Source organism: Fistularia commersonii, chromosome 10, assembly GCF_037954325.1.
Source record: "Fistularia commersonii isolate RoL2024-O1a breed Wild chromosome 10, RoL_Fcom_v1.0, whole genome shotgun sequence".
Taxonomy (NCBI): domain Eukaryota; kingdom Metazoa; phylum Chordata; class Actinopteri; order Syngnathiformes; family Fistulariidae; genus Fistularia; species Fistularia commersonii.
Window position 1 is genome coordinate 7,802,580 of NC_141293.1, and position 22,500 is coordinate 7,825,079.

Below are 22,500 nucleotides of genomic sequence, written 5' to 3' on the forward strand. Positions count from 1 at the left end.
TTCGCGGTCACGCGTCAAAATCCATCAACAGAAGCTTGCTGGAGTTGGACGTTTTTTTTTTTTTGTTTTGTTTTGTTTTATCCGTTTATCCGATTTATCGGACATCCACAGAGATCGGATTTGATACGATCGCCGTCGCCGTCATGATGGTCTGATGTCATTGTCCTGCATATTAGTACAAGTGAGATGTGGACACTGGAGTCAAATTCCTTGCATTTGCAGATATATCAACATACCCTACTTGGCAGATCCTGGTCATCATCATCTTTATCTTTATCTTTATGTTCATCGTCATCATGGTCTTCCTCAATGTCCTGTTCGGTGGTTGCGGTCCTTCGCACGAGTACAAGGTGCAACTGGAGAGAGAAGGCAAAATTCTTGTATGTGCGAGCCTTCTTGACCAGGAAAGCTAATTCTGATTCCGATCATCATCGTCATCATTATCATCTTCATCATCAGTGGGACGCTGTCCTGCACAACAGTACAAGTTACATCTGGAAACTGGAGTCCAATTCCTTATGTATTCAAACATACTGGCTGATTCTGGTGATCATCTTTGTCATCGTGGTCAGCATGGTCACCATCATTATCAAAATCTTCATCAGCATGGTCACCATCATCACCATCATCACCATCATCATCGTCTCCAACGACATGCTGTTTTCAAGTCGTCGTTGTCCTTCACATCAGTTCAAGGTGTAGATGGAAACAAGAGCCACATTTCTTGTATGTCTAAGCATACATACATCTTGGCCAAAAAAGCTGATTGTGATTCTGATTGTCTTCATCTTCGTCGTCATGGTCACCATCATCGCCATTATCACCTTCTTCATCGTCATCATCCCCATCATTATCGTCAACGTCCTGTTGTCCGATTGTCCAGTTGTCCAGTTGTCCTTCACATGAAACAACAGCCAAATTCCTTGTAGGTCCAATCATATCGTACTCTTCCAAAAAAAGCTGATTCTGTGTCTGATCATCGTCGTGATCATCATCTTTATCATAGACGTCCTGATGTTGAGTCGTTGTTGTCCTACACGTCCCAGGACGTGACCTCAGAAGATATTTAGCATTGAACATAAATGAACCTTAACCCCGATGGAAGCCATATTGCTATCATGCCTCGTGTCAAAGATTCCCCACTGCACTGCGCCGCCCTCACATTAATACCCAGATCCTAGTAAAGTGCAACTCCCGGGTACCACATCTAAAACACACAGCGCACGACAACGTCCAAACTAGCGCGTGCCTTCCTGAAAGACCTTGTTTCGTGCTCTTTGCAGAAGCAAGATTGCCTCTTCAAAGTCTGCAGCGGCAGCGGAGGTGGTGGTGTCTCGCGCGCAGATCAGAGGGGAAAACCAGATGAATGTTGAATGCTGCTGGGCTTGAAGTCCCGACGAGAGCGAGCGAGGCCTCCAACGCAGAACTCTGGCAGGCGTTCACAGCTCCTTGGCGCAGTCACATCCAGGCATTAGGAAGGGAGATGTCAAGCGGCGTTCGGAGGTTCTGAGAAAAAAAAACACGAAATGCAAATTAGCCGCGTCTCCATCCGGCCGAGTCTGAGGGGGAGATAAACTGGATTCCCGCGCCAGCCTTTCGGAGGGGCCGTTTCTGCATGTCGTTATCAAGATCTTCATGCCGCCGCCGTGGCTCTTTCACGCCTCCGTTCCCCAGGAGATGGCTCATCATAGTACTTCCTTCCTTGGGAGGCCAGGGAACCCCGCCTGGGAGGACTTTACTGTTTGTCTCGTACTGGATCATGTTGTCAAAAAAGGCACGAAAAATTCTTAAAAAATCTCAATTTTAACCCACACACATTTTAACCCGCCATTGTTTTACCAGCCGGGATGTAGCTCATGCTAACTTTGGCTATCCGCTAGTGTCGGCGTTGGCTTGCTATGGTATGAACGCTACTGCTTTTGGGTGTAGTTTCCTGTCCAAGGGAAGCAAAAGGACTTCACAGCTTTCCAAGTGACAAGAAGAGAAGAAAGAAGTAGGAAGTTGCTAGACGACACAACTTCCTAAGGATCAGCCGCTCTGTTCTCACTGCTTCTCTCCGGATGCATTTGATGCATTTAACCAAGCTACGCTAAGCTACTAAAAGACATCAAGGTTGCTGCTTCTTTTAAAACAGACGCTAAAGCCAAACATGCCAACAGTTTTCTTTCACAAGCGGACAAAAAGTCCTCGGGAAACAAGCGAAACCCGCTTTTGAAGGAACGTCACAGGCAGGAGACGCTGCGAGGACGTCAACAACTGCAGAAATAGCATCTGATGACCAACGACAGGGTACGAGCATAATCACGGAGGAAGCTAACGATCGGTTAGTGGAGCTCCTTACAACGGATGCTCTCTCTCTCTCTCTCTCTTAGCATTGCAACGCGGTTGCCGCACGCGACTTTGGCCTCCTAGCGTTTTTATTTGTCTTAATTTTAAGCTCCTTTCCGGTCTTCAGCGTTGTCCTCCTCGCTCATGTCTCTCCCAGGTTCAAATGGGAAGGGTTGCGCAGACGACATGTTTTTACATCATAGGGTAAAATGACAGGACTAGGCCGGGAGCAACCTAAACAACAATGGCGGCCTGCGAAGAAATTTTTTTTTTTTTTATAATTTAAGACAGACTAAGATATGTTCAGAGATTTTATTAGCATTTTGAAGTAGCTGCTGCAAGTACATATCAAATAGGACAATAAGGTCTCACTAGCGTAGAATCTGGGGTAGATGGAGCACCTGGAAGGGAACACACTCCCAACTTTCCTTCCTATTGTACCTTAAACTCCAACCTCTGTTGCAGCCGCGAGGTCACGTCCCCTCCTCAGTTCCACGTCACCAAATTTGCGCTTTTGCAGTGTTTTGCACGGATAATGACTAATCCACTCCCGACTTAATTCCATGCCTCTGATCCGACTCCAGGTTGGAGTCAGTGGATGCGAGGCTAATGATGTGGCCACAGCATTGTCTGGGAATGCTGAGCTCGTGCGCACACGCACACACACACACACACACACACGTGCGCAGGAGACACTTGCAGACATTCACTCGTACGTCACTCACTTGCTCACACACTGTAAGCGCCACATCCATGTTGTCTTAATGGGCGCCGCACACAGGCTTCACTTTAACCCTGTCAACCATGAGCTTCCTCATGAATTCCCCTTTTAGGGGAGAAATCAAGAAGGGTTTCCACGTTTGGGAAAGAGACTTCGCCTCGCAAACAGAAGGTCCGCGGTTGGATTCTCACAGGAGGTCTTCCTGTGTGGATCCCCATGTTCTCCCCCGGGTTCCTCACACACTCCAAACACATGCAGGATCTTCACTGGAGATCCCACATTGTCTAGATGTGTGAGTGACAGGGTGAATGGTGGTAAACCTCCATGACAGGTGAATGATGATACGCCTATGAGAGGGTGAATGGTTGATTGTTTTTAACATGTGATTAGATGAATGGGTGAATTGTTGTATGTCTCCATATGACAATGAATGGATGAATGGTGGTATATGACATGTAAATGGATGAATGGGTGAATGATGATGCCGCTCTATGACATGTGAATGACAGGGTGAATGGTTGATTGTCTTTAACATGTGATTAGATGAATGGGTGAACTGTTGTATGTCTCCATATGACAATGAATGGATGAATGGTGGTATTATTTATATGACATGTAAATGGATTAATGGGTGAATGATGATCCCTCTCTATGACATGTGAATGACAGGGTGAATGGTTGATTGTCTTTATTTAACGTGTAAGTGACTGAATGAAGGGGAGAACTGTTGTATGTCTCTGTTTGGCTGTATGTCTCCACATGACAAATAAATGAATGACAGAGTGAATGGTTTCTCTATGATGTGAATAAATTAATGGGAGAACTGTTATATGTCTCTATTTGTCATGTGACTGACAGGGTGAATAGCTATATGTCTTTATTTAATATGTGAATGGATGAATGGGTGACTTGTTGTACGTCCCCGTATGACAATGTATGAATGAATGAATGGGTGAAAGGTTGAATTTCTCTGTATGACATTTGAATGGGTGAATACTGATCTGCTTCTAAATATATGTGAATGAGTGAATGGTTGGACATAGTGCGACCGACCGTGTGCTTGACAGGAGACAAGGCTAAACGCTGCCTCTAGCTTAGCATCTGCCCAGACTCCTCTGCCACCCCGCCATGAGGATAAATGAGGTGAATGAATGAATGAATGAATGAATGAATGAATGAATGAATGAATGAATGAATGAACGAACTCTGGAGTCATCAGATGTGTGACTCGCCCACGGCCGAAATGATTTATGACTGAGTGCCCTGAAACCGCTCGTTTAGTACATTACACTGTTATTACAATGTTATTACATCGTCTCCGCGCATTGTCATTACATTGCCATTAAATATCATCTCGGCCTTTATCTCCGCCAATGCACATTTTCCGCGTCCCATTTCCTGACAAAGCCCCCGATTAAAACAAATAAGGTTTAAAAAAAAATGGCTGCCGGCAGAGAGTCACGAAGGCAGAGGTCTATCCGTGGTAGCGCTCATCCATTGACTTTTATTTCCCCAAATGCAACATTTACATCATTGAACCGCTCACTCGTACTTTCGCCCACTTTCTCACGCACGGCGAACACACACACACACACACACACACACACACACACACACACACACAAACCAATAACGGCCTAGCAGCAGTAATGAAGTTCAGCCTGGAAAAGACAGCGAGCTCTAATCACTGCGACCTGATTACGCCGCCGTCGACTTCAAACAACAGGGCCGCGTACGGTCTGACTCTTTCCGCCACACTCAAAAAACACACACACACTTACACACACACCTCCTATCTGCCTCTCCCTGCAGCGCTCTCACATTCGCCTCTAATTGACTTCTGCTTTCTTACATTTCATTTCATCTCTTATTTCAGTTTTATTCCCACCCCCTTTTTTTTTTAAAGTCTTCAATTATTCAGCCTTCTCTCTTTCTGTCTCTCTCTCTCTCTCGGATTTCTCTCCATCTGGTCTCGGTGATGTTTAATTCACCTCTGGTTTTGGGGGTTGCTCTGGCGGTGATGCGTGGCGGCTAGCTGCTAGCTGCTTGGCTGTTAATTGGTTTTTAAGAGCGGGGTAGGACACACACGTGCACGCGGCATGGCGTTTGCACGATTGCGTTTGGACGCACATGCAAGTGCGCCCACACACACACACACACACACAGACGCACACAATCACTCCCCCTCCCTCCGTTGGAGCACACTGTACACGTCTGCTGGAATTAACGTCACCAAATGAGCACAGAGTGGAAAAGCATGTGAAGAGGAAGGGCAACCACGCATGTGTGTGTGTGTGTGTGTGCACGCGTGCGTGTGTGTGTGTGTGTGTGTGTGTGTGTGTGTGCGCGCACGTGTGCATGTGTGTGTGTGTGTGTGTGTGTGTGTGTGTGTGTGTGTGTGAGATTACAACAAAACCTCCAAACCAGGAGCCGTCCGGATGTCATCGCTTCCCATAATATTCACAAGGGGGGGCAGGGGGAGCGCACACACACACACACACACACACACACACACACACACACACACAGATGTGATGAGAGGGTGAACAGTTGCTTGTCTATATGATGTGTGAATGAAGGGGTGAACAGTTGTATCTCCATGTTATGAGTAGGTGAGTTGCTAAGTTTCTATATAACATGAATGACAGGGTGAATGGTCGTATGTCCCTATGATTGGCAATGGTTGTGTGAAATGCCCTTTATTCACCTATAAACACGAATGACTGAGTGAATGGTTGCATGTCTATATGGCAAGTGCATGAGAGGGTGAGTAGTTGTGCATGTCTGTATTACATTTGAATGAATGAATTTTGCATGTTGCTACATGATATGTAAATCAATGAGTGAATGGTTACATGTCTCTGTATGACGTATGAATGAATGGTTGCATATCTATATGACATGTGAATGAATGAGTGAATGGTTGAATATATGTGTCTGTATGAAGGCCTGGATGTTCTACAGCTCCAGAAAACCCCTGACCGTCATGAAAATCTCAGAGTCTCTGTGCGCTAATTTTCAGTGCAAACCTTTATAATCCTCCTTTTCAAGACAAGAACATTTTGACCTCCATACTTTAGCACGTAAACATGCACCGCGAGTGTTCGGAGGTCTGAGTGTGTGTGTAGTAGTGAGTGAATGAATCTTAAGACGTCCAGCTCAAACTTGCAGGGATTTATTCAATGCATTCGCACACACACACACACACACACACACACACACACACACACACACACACACACACAGTTGTTGGATGACTTCAATCATGGATGCCGTCTTGTGCGGCAAGAAAACGTATTTCTGCATCCACAGATTTGTTGAAGCCTTCTGGATGAACGCTTGTGTGTGTGTGTGTGTTTGTGCGTGTGTTTGAGCTTTTTTTTTTTGCGTGCTTTCCAATAACTTTGCCGCCTCTGCGTCAGGCTGCTCGCCGTTTTGAAGGCCAAGAAATAATGGGCACGCTGGGCTGTCACTGAGCTACGATTATTAGCGAACAGCTAGCATGTGGCGGCGGCGAGGAGGTTGAGATCTCCCCTCCACCCACCCTGGTCCCCTTTCCTCCACATCTCCTCATGGACCCGGGGCCGGAAACGACACATGAAAGGTTTCACCAAAATATCAAAACAAGCAAGGCGGTGGCGAACGTATCCGTACGGACCAATCAGGACAAAGAGCGGGCGGGTAACCTTGTCCCATGGAACCAAGCTTTGTGATTGGACGGGAAATGGCTGAGAGGCCTGGGGTTTGTTAGGAGGCCGAGACATTTAGAGAAACCCAGTTTTTTTTTTTGTTTTTAAGCAGTAATTTGGTTGTTTTTGTTTTGTTTCGTTTGGTTTCGTTTCGTTTGGTTTCGTTTCGTTTGGTTTCGTTTCGTTTCGTTTGGTTTGGTTTCGTTTCGTTTCGTTTCGTTTCGTTTCGTTTCGTTTCGTTTCATTTCGCTTTGTAATTTGGTTGTTGGCATCTGAGCGACATTAGCATCTGAGCTTTTGCGAGGCTTCTTAATGAGAGGGTGAATGTTGTGTGTCTAAATATGGTTGTCAAATGAGAGAATGAATTGCCGTATGTTTCTATTTAATGTGTGAATGAGTGAATGTTGCACGTCTCATTTTGAGGTGTGAATAAGTGGGTGAAAAGTTGTTTGTCTCCGTATGATTTTCAAATAAGAGGATGAATGTATGAACCTATATAAAGTGCGAATGAGAGGGGGAATGTTGTATTTCTATATATAATATGTGAATGAGAGCATGAGGTGTGAATGAGAGGGTGAATGGTTGTGAGTGGTAGACCTCACTCAGGTCATACAGAGACATACGACCGTTCAGCCTCTCGTTCCCACATCTCCCGCTTGTTTTTGGACAGTGGTAGGAAACCCAGAGCGTGGAAACTCCACGCATAAAGGACAGCAAAGCGCAACCACATTTATTGTGTGATATTATATGGCAATGACATAGTTATTACACAGTTATGATACGGTAATTACATGGTTATTAGTTCATATTTTGGCAGAGGTCTTCTTTGTCCAGGCGTGGCTCATATGAACTTCCTGATTAAGAGTCGCCTCGTGTCGTGTCAACCTTCTCAGAGGCGCCTCCGGTCACTGGGGACGGGAGAGGCAGAGCCCAGACACACTTGTGAAAAGAAAGGTTTGCGACCATAAACCTGAGTTTTCTGTGCCTGAAGCTTCCACCTCCACCTCCAACTCCACATCCTCCTCCTCCACCACCTCTACTTCCTCCTCTTCCTCTTCTTCATCTTCCACTTCCACCTCCTCCTCCTCTTCTTCTTCCTCCTCCTCCAACCCTCCAACCACTGACCCTCTCTGTGCGTTCAGGTCGGTGTCCTGCCTCGGGGCCACGGCTCGCTCCCATTTTCAACTTCCAAACACTCTCCGCCAAGACAGAGCGTGCTGTGTCTGCATATGTGTGTGTGTGTGTGGGGGGGGGGGGGGGGGGGGGCATTGTCCGTGTTTACATGCATGCCTGCATGCATATCCGTCATTGTGGTGTTATGAATGCGGCATGCATATATTTGCCATTTCTGAAAAGGCAGCAAAGGGCACGAGAGCGAAGAAAGGTGTTTGCATGTGTCTGTGTGTGTGTGTGTGTGTGTGTGCGTGTGTGTGCGTGTGTGTGGGTGTGTGTGTTTGTCTGTGTGTGTGTTAAAGAGAGAGAGAGAGAGAGAGAGAGAGAGAGAGAGAGAGAGAGAGAGAGAGAGAGAGAGAGAGTGAGAGTTGGAAACCCATTGTCGCCTCTGAGGGACTCCAGATACCAGACTGAATTCAATTCGTTTCCCGGCGTCTAAATGAGCGGAGTGTATGTGTGTGTGTGTGTGTGTGTGTGTGTGTGTGTGTGTGTGTGTGTGTGATGGGGCGGCATGAATCAGACCTCGTGAGTTGATGCTAAACTGAGTCCAGGGTGGCAAATCTTCTATAGACATTGAGGTTCTGGTGGAAAACATGAGACAGAAAGTGGTTTCTGGGTTTTATTTGTTTTTTCCAGCCATTGGCAGCTTTCCTCCACTTCCTTTTCTTCATCCTCCTCTTCCTCCTTTTCTTCCTCATCCTCCTCTTCTTCCTCATGACTGACAGTATACCTGACATTGTTTGCTCTGTCTCCCGTTCCTTTCCCCAAGGGATTGACCTGCGTCGCATTCAACGACCTGTTTCTGTCTGCACTGCCGTTCATCTGCCCATTCTACCTTTACATTCATTCATTCATTCATTCATTCATTCATTCATTCATTATCTATTGTTAATCCTGCACTTGGGGTCGCGGGTGGCGCTGCAGCCTATCCCGGCTGTGATTGGATGAAAGGTTCACCCTGGACCAATCACAGGGTCTCAAATGCAAACATTCGCCCTCTCATTCATACATCAAATAAAGACATAAAACCATTAATTCACTCATTTATCATCCAGACACACAAACATTCACCCTCTAATTCACTCATCATATAGTCACTTATTCAAACATGATAGAGACACATGCAACCATTTACCCTGTCATTCACATAATTAGGAAATACAAGTTTTCACCATCTCATTCATGATCATATATTGACCTATAAAAATTCACCCTCTCATTCATGTCATGTAAAGACATAAAACAATTGTTTAATTTATTCACAAATCATCCAGAGACATACAATCATTCACCCTGTCATTCTAACATCAAATAGACATTTGAATGACGGGGTGAATGATTTTTTATTATTTCTGACATGTGAATGAGAGGGTGATTTGGTGTGCTGCCCCGTGATTGGTCCAGGGTTAACCCTTCCTCTCGTCCAATCACAGCTGGGATAGGCTGCAGCACTACAGTGATCCTGAACGCAGGATAAGATAATGAATAAATGAATGAGTGAATGAATTGCCCTGATTCCACCGAGGTTTGGGAATCGATATCAGTGAACTCGATGAAACCAAGCCGTTGAAAGGCGATCAGGAAGTAGTTTTATTCCCAAACTTCTCTCTGTCGAAACGCTGCATCCCAATTGGACGAGCCCGGATTCCACTGCCTGTGGCGAGGCAGCCGGAGCTCCTGGGAGGCGACACCCCACCGACAAAAGCCATTTCCACGCCGGTCACGTCATGCATGATTTATGCAACATTAACAGCCATTACACCAGAGTGTGTGTGTGTGTGTGTTTATGTGTGTGTGTGTGTGTGTGTGTGTGTGTGTGTTCAAACGTGGCCTGTCAGCCTGCGGCGTGGATTCCGATTGCGGCGAAGAACACGGACTGAGAACAGAGATGTAATTAACCCTGCAGGATACCCCCCCCCATGACACACACACACACACACACACACACACACACACACACACACACACACACACACACACACACACACACACACCGTAGAGCTACCATGTTTTGTCATCCCTCTGTTATTCCCCCTCCTCATCTTCTCCTCCCCACCTTCTTCAGTCTCCTCTTCATCTTCCATCATCTCAGGCTCTATTTAAAGTTCTTTTCGTATTTTTCGCCATTTTCCCCTCCTCCTCCTCCTTCTTCTCTTCCTCTCCTCTTTCAAATCTCCCCCTGCCTCTTTCATCACACTCCCCCCTCCCGGGGTGATGATGTAACGGGCGTCTGGGTTTCAGGTTGGAGTCCGAACGTGTCAAACCTCAGCCTCCTCTTCGAAGAACACAAAGAAAAAAAGGATTTGATGGCTTAGAGCAGGGGTCAGCAACCTTTACCACCCAAAGAGCGGTTTGGACCCATTTACCCACTATAAAGAAAACACCAGGAGCCACAAATCCCTTTTGAAATTTAAAATGAATGAATATTAAGTTGTTTTTTTTTGGCCTTTATCCTATGTATCAAAAAAAATATGTGTTGCATTTCTTTAAATCAACGAACAACTACGGAGAAAACAAAATTACATTTCTGCATGTAACAGAACATTTTGAATGTTGAATTGAAGGTTACTTTTAAGCAAAATACTCAATTCTTCTTGTGTTTATGGAAAAAAAAGCCAAACTTAAATCATCCACCGGCAGCTGTCGTCCTTTTACTGGTGTGTGCAGTTGCTTTTTAAGAGCGACAAAAAATATCTTAAATGTTTTATTTAGATGTTACAAGATCACCATAATCTTCAAATTTAAAATTCAAATTTAAAAATGAAGAAACTAAGATAAAATAGATATTGACTAAATACTGTGGGAGCCACTGGGAGCCATGGGTTGCTGACCCCTGCTTTAGAACTTGTGCCATTCATTCATTCATTCATTCATTCTGTCATTCATTCTGTCATTCACACATCATATAGAGACATACAATCATTCACCCTCTCACTTACATGCACAGGACTGTCTCAGAAAAACAGAATATTGTGAAAAAGTTCATTATCTTTTGTAATGCAATTACAAAAACAAAAATGTCACACATTTCATTACAAATCAATTGAAATATTGCAAGCTTTTTATTATTTTAATATTGCTGATTATAGCTTACATCTTAAGAAAACTCAAAAATACTTTCTCAAAATATTAGAATATCATGAAAAAGTAATTTTTGTTTTATTAATTGCATTACAGAAGATAAAGAACTTCATCACAATATTCTAATTTTCCTATCTCAAAATATTAGAATATCATGAAAAAGTAATTTTTGTTTTTTTAATTGCATTACAGAAGATAAAGAACTTTATCACAATATTCTAATTTTCTGAGACAGTCCTGTATATCTACAGGTATGCAACCATTCACCCTCTCATTGACAAATCGTAGAGGCATACAACTATTTACCCTCTCATTCACTAGTAATACAGATACATGGAATCATTCATCCTCTCATTCACTCATCGTATAGAAACATGCAATCATTCACCTTCTCCTCAGGTCAAATGGCGGCATAAAACCATTCACTCTGTCATTCACACATCCCTTAGAGACATACAACCATTCACCCTCTCATTCATGCATCACAAAAAGACAAGGAATCATTCCCCGTCTCATTCACACATTAAATTGAGACATACAAGTCACCCTCTCCTTGACACGCCATAGAGCGGCAACCATTCACTTACTCATTCATGTAGAGACACTATTCACCCTTCCATTCACTAGTCATATAAAAAAAAAATACCATAACCCTCTCATTCACAGTGCAGTTAGAAACACCAACCAATCAAGCAGTACTAGGGGTTTTCAGGAAGCTGTCGTCCTCCCTGCAGGAGTTAGCAGGTCGCTAGGCGCCTCCGCGGCACTCGTCTTCCTGCGCGACAGGAAACCCGCCAATACATCACCGCCGCCATCTCCTTGCTAGTCAAACGAAGAGCTCGTGTAATCCTCGCCTCACCTTTCCTGGCTCTGGATCTGGCGGGATCCGGCGGGACTCGTCGCTTCGAGGCCGCCGCCGCCTGCTTTGCTAAGCAGCCTCATCTTAATTAGCTAACGGGATTGTTTTAACCAGGATCCAAGAACAGAACAGCCCACAGGAAGACAAATGCCGACTTTGAGGAAGAGTGCGTGCATACATACGCGCTTGTGCACAGGGGTGTTAATTAACATGCCTCCTCACAAGGCCTCCTCCGGAATTCCAAAGTATTTTACCTGATGATGCAAACGGTTGAAAACAGTGTGTTTGGTTGTGAACGAATCGTTCAGAACTCGAGAGTCATTGTACTGTCTCATGGGTTCTTCTCTCTAGTAACTGGTCTACTAACTCATCCTCGCTACCGCTGGCTTGCTATAAGAGATTAGACAGCTCTGATTTCCTGTTTGAATTCCGTGAGCATTCGCAATAGCCCTTCTCATTCATAAAATAGGGACACACTCACCTCAATGAACAACTAACTGAGTGGCTCACAGTTTGCCAACTGGCAAAATGAACAACTCACTCAGTAAATCAATGATCAAATCACTCAGTAGCGGACAGTAGTCCTCCCCACTTGGAAAACAAATGACTCACTAAGTAATCAATGAACGAATCACTCAGCTGCTCCCAGTAGCCTACCCCAATAGCAAACAAAAGACTCACTCAGTAATCAATGAACATATAACTCAGTAGCTCACAGTAGCCATACCTGCTCACAAAACGACTCAGTCAGTAATCAATAAACAAATCACTCAGATGCTCCTGTAGCTCTCCTTGCTTGTAAATAGAATGACTCGCTCAGTAACGGAATAAATGAATCACTGAGCAGCCCTCCCCACTCACAAAACGAACGACTCACTCAGTAATCAATGGATGAATCCCTCAGCCGCTCCTGTAACCCTCCCCGCTTGTAGGTTGAATGACCCCCTCAGTAACTGAATAAAGGTTCCCCATGCAGCTCACAGTAGCTCTGCTTACTCGCAAAATGAATGACTCACTAAGTAACTCTATGAACAAATCACTCAGTGGCTCACAGTACCTCCCCTTTCATAATTAAACAACTCACTCAGTAACTGAATAAACGAATCATTGAGTAGCTCACAGCATCCCTCCCCACTCTCAAAACAAACGACTCAATCAGAAAACAATGAACGAATCAGTGACTCAAATGACTCAGAACCGGATTCGTTTTACGAAGCGACTCATACGAATTTGTTCAAAAGAATCTACTTTGCAGGTCATAATGAAACGATTCACCCTCCTTCTCCTCCACCCCTTTTTTCTGTCACAGCCTTCTGCGTCCGCTTCTCCCAGGAGCCTGCAGACCAGTCGGTGGTGCTGGGCGAAAGGGTGGTGCTCTCCTGTGTGCTCTTCAACTACAGCGGCATTGTCCAGTGGACCAAGGATGGCCTGGCCCTTGGCATCGGGGAGGGCCTGCGAGGTGAGCCGGTGGAGCCGGGGACGAATGTGAAACACACGATTTGGCTCGGTTTGGATTATGCGAACCTTAGCTAAAGCTATTACGGATGAAGGGTATAGAGGGTTTTTTTTTTCGTCTCTTTTGAGAAAGAGGGGGAGGGATGGAGCGCTAAGAGCCAAGAGGGATGTGAGTGACTCTCCGGGCAGAAGTGAGTCCTGTATATCACGGCGAAGTAGAGGAAATCCCTCGCAGTGCTGACAAAAGCAGACGGGTGTTTCGCATTTACATGTTAAGCCGACACATTCACACACACACACACACACGCACACACACGGGCGCACACTGGCGGCAGCAGCGGCAGAAGAGGAACATTGCACGCCACCAAAGAAAGTACTTCAAAGTACTTTGTTGTGGTACTTTTTGGATACTCATGTTGTTGAAAACCAATTTTTTTTGGTCAAGAATGGTGTCCACTTATAAACTCGTCATTTTGAGTCCATTATGTGGAAGTGAATTACGCATTCATTCATTCATTCTCCATGTTCTCTTTATGTTCTCTTGCCTGGATTGTCACCATGTTCTCCTCCCTGGGTTCTCCATGTTCCCTCACCTATGTTCTCTCTGCCATAATTTTCTCCATGTCCTATTTCAGGGGTCCTCATGTTCCCCTGCTTGGGTTTTCTTAATGCAACACCATGATTACAAGAGGGAGGGTCAAACTATGGTTTCTCCAAATCTGAATTCGAAATCGACACTAGCTTAGCAGTAGCTAAAGGCTAGGGTAATTACCTGTGTGCATGTGCGTGTGTGTGCAATAAGTAGTTTTTAGCATCCTTGTGCTAATCCTAAAACACCTTGTGTGGTGTTTTTTTTGGTGAGGGGGGGCGATGGAGGGGCAGGTCTGTTTAAAAAATGTTTAAAAAAATGTTACAACGTGTCAACTCTGCCTGGCAACATGTGAGGATAGCGGTTAGCGTGCTAGCACACGCTAAGTGTCCTCCAGCAAAGAGCGAACAACGCGCCATTGTGAAACTGGCCCGCATGTAAAAGCCAAATTTGCACGTGAACCGATCGCTTGCCAAAACACACACGCACACATGCGCGTGCACGTGCGCACACATGCCGGCTGGCCGCGGCGCCAACACATGGCAACAATCACAAGTGATAATCTGACATGTGATTTGATGTTAAATTCAATTTAATTCATAGGCAGGGTAAAGGTCATCACAAGCGCATGCACGCATACACACACACACGCACACGCACACGCACACTCACATGCACACATTTCTTTCAAAATACACTCCAGCAGTGATTTATGTTTCCCACATCTCGTCCTCCTCTTCCTCCCTCCCTCCCTCCCTTGCTCTGTCTGTGATGCTTCCTTTGTCCTTGCAGCTCTTTTTGCTAGCACTGCTCACACACACACGCACACACACGCACACACACACACACACACACACACACACACACACACAGACACACACACCAGCGTTGATCAACACGTTGAATGCTTTTCATTGCCGTCCCTTGTTTCATCCCTCGTTTTGTGCCCCATACGGCCACAGAAGTGTGTGTGTCTGTGTGTATGTGTGTGTGTGTGTGTGTTTGTGTGAGTGAGTGTGAGTGTGTCTCGAGTGGTGGCATCTTCTTGTTCATCCTCCTCCTCATCCTCCTCCTCCTCCTCCCTGGGGTGCTGTCACCTCCATGGCTGCTATGTTGCAAGGTGCATGAGTGGATGATGTAATTTCCTCTAATACGCTCTCTCTATCTCACTCACACACACACACACACACACATATACACAAACACACAAACACACAAGCACGAGCGCACACACCGTCTCCTTGCTGAATCAATGATGTCACGTCGGGCCTGGGGATGAATGAGCGCCCCCCGGTGGGCTGTCGGGCTCTGTTATGTCTGACGGGCGTGGGTTCAAAGCGGGAGAGGAGGGTGGGCAGGGCTTAACATTGGGTGCCTTGTTGCTATGGTTACATCTTCAGGTATGTAGATGCCAATTGGATGGATCATCTCTCCGGTGTTTATATCCGCTAATTATTCCAACGTTCTTTTCCCCCCAGTTGGTGTGTGTGTGTGTGTGTGTGTGTGGGGGGGGGGGGGGGGGGGGGGGGGGGGATGGGCGTGGCACGGTTACTTGAGGACATTGGCTAGTTGGGAGGAGTGGGCTTAATTGAGTTTGGCGGCGTGGGTGTGGTTAGTTAAGGGGGCGTGGCTAGTAGAGAGGGTTGCTAGTTGGGGAGTGGGTGCGGCTTGCGGGCACAGAAACCTGTTGCCATGCATGGAGGTACAGTTGTAAGTCACTCAAATGTATTTGAATCTCTTAGCTGTTGACAGGCAATGAAAAGTGAACCAGGAAGTGCCATCAGAGGACAACAGGAAGTAGCGGTGGCGAGCAGGACCAGCCGTTCTAGTGGCGGCAGTGACAGCCATTTTTGTCCGCCATGTTTACCCTGTAAGGATCTGGTGATGCATTCAGGTGTCTTCAGAGGCTCAGACAATGTTGTGCTCCGTAACCTCCACAGCCTGGCCCAGGTACCAGGTCCTGCAGGCCCTGGACATCGGACAGTACAACCTGGAGATCTCAAACGCCGAGCTGTCCGACGACTCCATGTACGAGTGCCAGGCCACCGAGGCGGCGCTGCGATCCAGGAGAGCCAAACTCAATGTTCTCAGTAAGTGGAGACACCTTCTCCTGCATGATGTTCTCTCCATGTTTTCCCACTTGGTTCTCTCCATGGTCTCGTATTCTGGTTCTTCCCATGTTCTCCAGTCTGATATTCTCCCCATGTTCTCCCACAAGGTTCTCTCCATGTTTTCTGGTCTGGTTACTCTCTGTGTAGAGGCTCCATGTTCTCCTGTCTGATCTTCTCTTGTGGGTTTTCCTATTTTGGTTCGCTTCATGTTCTCCTTTCTGGGTTCTCTCCATGATTACCCCATTTGGTTCTCCCCATGTTCTCCTGTCTGATGTTCTCTCCATGTTCTCCCTTTGGGGGTTCTCTCCATGTTCTCCTGTCTTGCTCCTTCCCATGTTCTCCTACCTAATATTCCCTCCATGTTACCCTACTTGATTCTCCCCATGTCCATGGTCCTCCATCCCTTCAAAACTAGTCAGTAGGTTCAGCAGGTGTGAACATCCCAATACGTCGCCCCTGTGATTGACAGGTGATTGACAGATTGACAGATCCAGTTTAAGCCCCGCCTCCCGCCCTCAAGTGATAGCCCTGATTGGCTCAAACCCTGCAGTGACTCTGAGTTCAGGATAAGTGGTAGACATAGCGATTGCACAAATACACCCATTTGGTGTGTGTGTGACAAGCTAACGGCATGAGCTAATGCTACACTCTAACGCTATGAGATTACTTAATGGCATGTGTTTTCCCTCCAGTCCCCCCCGAGGACCCGGTGGTGGAGGGCACCCCAGAGCTCCTCCTCATGGCAGGGACGCCGTACAACCTAACCTGTGTGACCCGCGGGGCCAAGCCCGCAGCACACATCCAGTGGACCAAGAATGGCCTGACGGTGGAGGGCGCCCACCAGTCCACGGTGACGCACACACACACACACACACACACACACACACAGATTAAGTAATAGCATTATTAACATAGAAGACAAGCTCCATAATCCCTCCCGGAAAAAGAGATTTTAAAGAAGTTCATCTGGAGAACATCTTGCTCCTCAGGAGAAGACCTTGATCCTCAATGTGCTTGTTTCTTCAGTCGATTTTACAAGAGATGAAGACGGAAAAAACGGGACGAGTTATTTCCCATGCTCCAACTATGCAAGCTAACACAACATGGTTAGCAAATGTAGTAACTTGCAGCACGGTCAAACTTGTTAACCGACAGGTTCATGCTCACTGCAGGCAAGATGTGTCCAGCTGTCCTGAGGTTCCAGATTCACCCTGTGATAAAGTGAACCTCCTTCCCGAGGTGCCTAAAAAGGTGCCTCATGTCCACGTGGACTTGCAGGCTAGAGATGACCAACTGCCTAACATGATGCCGGCTGACCGTTTGCTGCCGAAACAGCCCTGACCCTTCAGGGCATGGCCTTAACCGAACTCCAGAAAGTGTGCTATGGTATCTGGCACCAAGATGCTGGCAACAGACCCTTTGAGCTCTGTAAGTTGCGAGGTGAGGCCTCCATGGATCAGACTAGTTTCTCCACCACATCCCGCAGATGCCTGATTGGACTCTGGGGGAACTTTTGAGGCCAAGTCAACCCCTCAGACTTCTTGATGTGCTCCTTAAACTTTTCCTGAACCATTTTTGGCTTCATGACATGGTGCAGTACCCAGGTGAAAGAGGCCACAGCCATCAGGGGTAACCGTTCCCTGAGAGGGTTTAGATGTCTGCAACGAATGTTACGTGTCAAAGTAACACTCAGATGGCCGTCAGAACCCAAGGTCTCCCAGCAGAACATTACCAAAAGTGTTACACTGCCAGCTGGTCTCCTACACACAAGAAATGTATGCATACAATCTGGGGCTTCCAATAGAAACTTGATACATCAAACTAGACCACCTTCTTCCATTTGCTCCGAGGTCCAGTGCATACTCATGTGCCAATTGTTGGTGTTTTCAGCAATGGACAGGGGTCAGTGTGGGTACTCCAACTTGGAAGCAGCAGTCGGTGATGCACTGTGTACTCTGACACAATAAGCAATTAGAGTAGCACATCAGCTGGAAAGTGTCAACCTTTGCTGCATGGCCACCCATCACACTTCCCTGGACCACTTTTGTTAGATACTGACCACTCCAGCGCGGGAACACCCGACAAGTGCTTTCAGTTTCAGAGATGCTCTGACCTAAGTCACCTAGACATCACAATTTGGAGCTTGTCAAATCCTTGCACTTGACCGTTTCCTGCCTCTAACACTGTGAGGACAATTTCACTTGGCACCATGATGAAGAGATAGTCGGTGGTCGCAATGTCATGCCTGAAGGGTGTCAAGGCTCATGTATGCTTCAGGAAGCTCTCAGGTAGCTTGCGAATGCAGTATGCTGCACAACAGCACCAGAAGTTGTTGGGGGGCAGTGTTGTGCAGTATGCTCTAATGCCACCAGCAAAAGGAAAAGAGAAGGAGAATAAAACTTGGGGCCAGGAAACCAGGGAGAAATATCACTGCCCATTGGGTGTGAACTTGGAGGTGAACTCTCAACCCTGCACTCCTCTTTCGTGGAGGTACTTCTTAACAACCTCGTCAAAATAAAGAATGCATGGGAAGTACATGGACAGAGACATTTGACAACAATTGAAATGTACCCTCCCTGAGGAGCTAGAAGGTCAGCAGAACCATCTGCAGCTCATTTTGAGAAAACCTAATCCACCAGCATGGAGTTCAAAATGGACGACGATCACCTGACGCCGGTCACGTGACGGATAAAACGCAAACCTCACGCGCCGAGGGCATAATGAACGTCACAAGACCTCTGGGGGGTTGGACAACACCACTGCTCCCCCGACAGCGGAGGCCGTCAGAAAGCTGGACGGTGTTTTGTAGGACGCGGTCTGGCGCTGAAGGAAGGGCGGCACAAAGATTGAGACCACATGTCTGTGGGATTAATTAGGAATATGGCCGCTGCCGCCATCTGTCGGGGCGCGATCTGGAGCAGCTGGCAGCGAACGAGGGAAAAATCAAAAGGTACTGATGCTAATGTCTCAGTCAGGGGACGAGTTTGGGAGTCCCTGCAGGAAAGCCTTGGAGCTAAACCCCAACATAATCCTGAACATAATCCTGGATTAATCCTGACTTTCATTCGCAGATTGTGTGGTTCGGGTGCTTTTGTCCCCACATGTATAGCAAACGACCCACAAATGCAGCCCAGAGTTGCGCTTTTTTTTTTTTTTTTTTTGCACTTTTTCTTTCACACGCTCACGCAATCCCTTACACTCTAACACACACACACACACACACACAAACACATACACGTGCACACATGCTTGCTATGCAGCAGCAAACACCGACTCACACACTCCAGAGCAAATGTTTTTACAGCTCTTTCGAATGGTGTTCCAGCAACACACACACACACACACACACACACTCATGCATATTGCATGCTGCTCTTATGTTCCCTGTGCGACTGACCACGCATTCATATCCCCAATGAGGCTGAGCACCAGTCCCTGGATGGTCTTCAAGAGGACACCTCCTCTTTAATACAGCCAAATTAGAGACTACGATGTTTGTTTACTGATAATCTGACCAGATCCCCCCCCCCCCCCTTTGCAGGAGGTGCTGCCGGACAGAAAGCGGGTGACGACCAGGAGCTACCTTCCCATTACGCCGGTCGACACCGACAGCAGCAGCAACTACACCTGCGTTGCCAGTAACCCCGCCGTCCCGCTGGGCAAGCGAGCCTCGGTCACCCTCAACGTCCACCGTACGCTCCTCCTCCTCGGTCCCAAAGAGACGAAGGACCTTTTCTGATTTTCTTAACTTCCTGTTCTGCCTGCTAGTTCAGTACAGCTAGTTGTGAGAAGGGGCTCCTCACCAAGAAGCTTCCTAGAAGTGATTTGTCGCATTTCGGAACCCTTGGAGCGTTAGCCACAGCTTAAGGCTGACGCTTCATCCTGCTAATGAAGTTGAATTGCAAATCTTTGGAGATTCACGGCTGCTCCCGACACCTCCTAGCCAGCTGATATTTCTGCAGAAGCTTATGTTATTTGTTGTTGGGGAGGGGGGACTTTATTCAGTTATGCTATCTGTCTCTGTGCACCTTCGCTGACATTTAAGATTCCACACAAAAGCAGATACATCATCTACAAAGAAAATCATGCGGTCTCAAAGGACCAGGGGGGCAAACTGAAAGGGGACCTTCAAATGCTGCCTTGCTCATCCGCACTGTCCTTTAGATCCACCAACGGTGACGCTGTCCATCGAGCCGCGCTCCGTTCTGGAGGGGGAAAGGGTCACTTTCACCTGCCAGGCCACGGCCAACCCCCCCATCATGGGCTACAGGTGAGATCAGCTCCTGCTACTAAAATATTAGCATCTGCAAATGCATGCGTAATTCCATGCTAGCTAATATTGCATTGACTGTCCACATCGTAGTACATGCTAATTGTGTAGCCTCATGCCATTGCAACCCGGGATTACAGCTCTATTACTGTTTTATTAGCTGCATCGTTGGCTATCGCTAATTAAACTGTTTACAATCACGGTGTGATTTTAAGTGGGCCAACACCCAGGGGTCAGCTTAATGTAAATAAAGGTTAGCTTAGTGTAAATAAAGGTTGACTTTTTTGAACAACCCACACATACACACACACTCACACACACTGAACACGACCACACACCTGCTCAGGACCGATGCCTTGCCAGCATTTCGCCCATTAAAGGCGGTGTTAAAAGGCGGAGCTACGGCTATCCAATGGACATTCATACGCTCACACACCTGCTCCGCTAGGTGGGCTAAAGGCGGTGTGCTGCTGGAGGGTGCCAGGGAGAGCGTGTTCATCACCACCGCCGACCACTCCTTCTTTACGGAGCCTGTGTCGTGTCAGGTGTTCAATGCCGTGGGGAACACCAACGTTAGCATCCTGGTGGACGTGCACTGTGAGTAGAGCCGGGGGGACAGCATGTCTCCATGGACCTTTAAATGACAGAGTGAATGATTTTGCGAATGAGAGGGTGAATGGTTCTTATCGCTACTTGATGTGTGAATGAGTGAATGAATTGACATATGTCTCTAAATGACATATGAAAGGGGGTGAATGGTTCATTGTCTTAATATGATATGTGAATGAGAGGGTGAATGAACATCTCTATGCCCCTATTGGACGTATGAATGAGAGGGTGAATAGCAAAATGGTGTTTGTATCTATATGTGAATGAATTAATGAATGAATGATTGAATTTCTCTATAGGATATATAAATGAGAGGGTGAATGGTTGACTGTCTCTCTATGACACGTGAATGACAGGATGAATGACTGTATCTCTTTCTGACGTATGAGTGGTGTATGTCTCTACATCATGTCAATGAGTGACTGAAGGTTATTTGTCTCTTTGTAACATGTGAATGAAAGGGTGAATAGTTTAATGTCTCAATATGATGCTCGGATGACAGCGTGAATGTTTGAATGTCTATGTGATGTGTGAATGAGAGGCTGAATGGTTCTTTGTCTCTATATATAATGTGAATGAGTGATTGAATTGTTGTATGTCTTCAAAGTGGCTCACGTGATCTATCATCTCACCTAAACACAGCGGGGAATAGCCTCCACCCCCCAACTCCCCACAGCAGTATCTACAATAACTGAATGAATGAATGAGTGAATGAACAAAATGCTCCCACCGCTTCCTTTAGCAATGGCCGCCCGCTAACCACCTGCACTCCCCTGCAGTTGGTCCCATCCTGGTGGTCGAGCCCAGGCCCGTCACCGTGGACGTGGACTCCGACGTCACCCTCAACTGCAAGTGGTCGGGGAACCCCCCCCTCACCCTCACCTGGACCAAGAAGGGCTCCAGCATGGTGAGACCTGCCTCACCCCCTGACCCCCTCACCTCCTCCAAGGGCGTGTTTTAATATCCTGCGCCTTCACTTTCATAAACGTTAGCGTAGCCGTGAAGCATCCGGTTGGCGTCTCCGGCTCCGTATCCCCGGATCTTTAATTCATGCCTAACAAGTCGAGAAAGGCCCCGGGAAAGAAGCTAAAAAACCTGAGCCTTCTGAGTAAATCAACATGTTTTATAAATTAAATATACCACCACCCCCCCAACTCCCCCCTCCCTCCCCACACACACACACACACTCGCCCATCTGCACTCTCTAAGTGTGCTACATAATTCTGTGTGCTCACCCACCTGTGTGTGTGTGTGTGTGTGTGTGTGTGTTTGGGTGTGTGTACACAGGTTCTCAGCAACAACAACCAGCTGTATCTGAAGTCAGTGAGCCAGGCCGATGCCGGCCAGTACGTCTGTAAGGCCATCGTGCCACGCATTGGTGTCGGGGAGACGGAGGTCACGCTGACGGTCAACGGTCAGTCGCTCAGCTAGCTAACAATCAAGCTAGCATCTTTGCTTTTTTATTGGAAGAAGAAAAATGCTGTCAGAGGCGATAGTTCTGTGGTGTCGGGCAGTTTTTTCCCCCACCTCTATATTTGGCTTGCTTCACAGACAGGTAATGGCTATGTGTGCCAGACACAAGTAACAGCACTAATAAAACCCCTTTGACGATGGC

The 22,500-nt window shown here is 46.8% G+C and overlaps 1 protein-coding gene across 2 annotated transcripts in view; it reads left to right on the plus strand.

Moving 5' to 3' along the window:
* kirrel1b (kirre like nephrin family adhesion molecule 1b) overlaps positions 1-22,500 on the plus strand; it is a 61,601-nt gene that overhangs the window by 22,641 nt on the left and 16,460 nt on the right. For both annotated transcript variants that reach the window (XM_086153505.1, XM_086153506.1), the window contains exons 2-9: positions 13,161-13,310; positions 15,836-15,985; positions 16,699-16,856; positions 19,548-19,698; positions 20,171-20,276; positions 20,725-20,873; positions 21,665-21,792; positions 22,173-22,299. In XM_086153505.1, the coding sequence (XP_086009631.1) occupies positions 13,161-13,310; positions 15,836-15,985; positions 16,699-16,856; positions 19,548-19,698; positions 20,171-20,276; positions 20,725-20,873; positions 21,665-21,792; positions 22,173-22,299 (1,119 nt within the window). The remainder of the gene's footprint in view (positions 1-13,160; positions 13,311-15,835; positions 15,986-16,698; positions 16,857-19,547; positions 19,699-20,170; positions 20,277-20,724; positions 20,874-21,664; positions 21,793-22,172; positions 22,300-22,500) is intronic.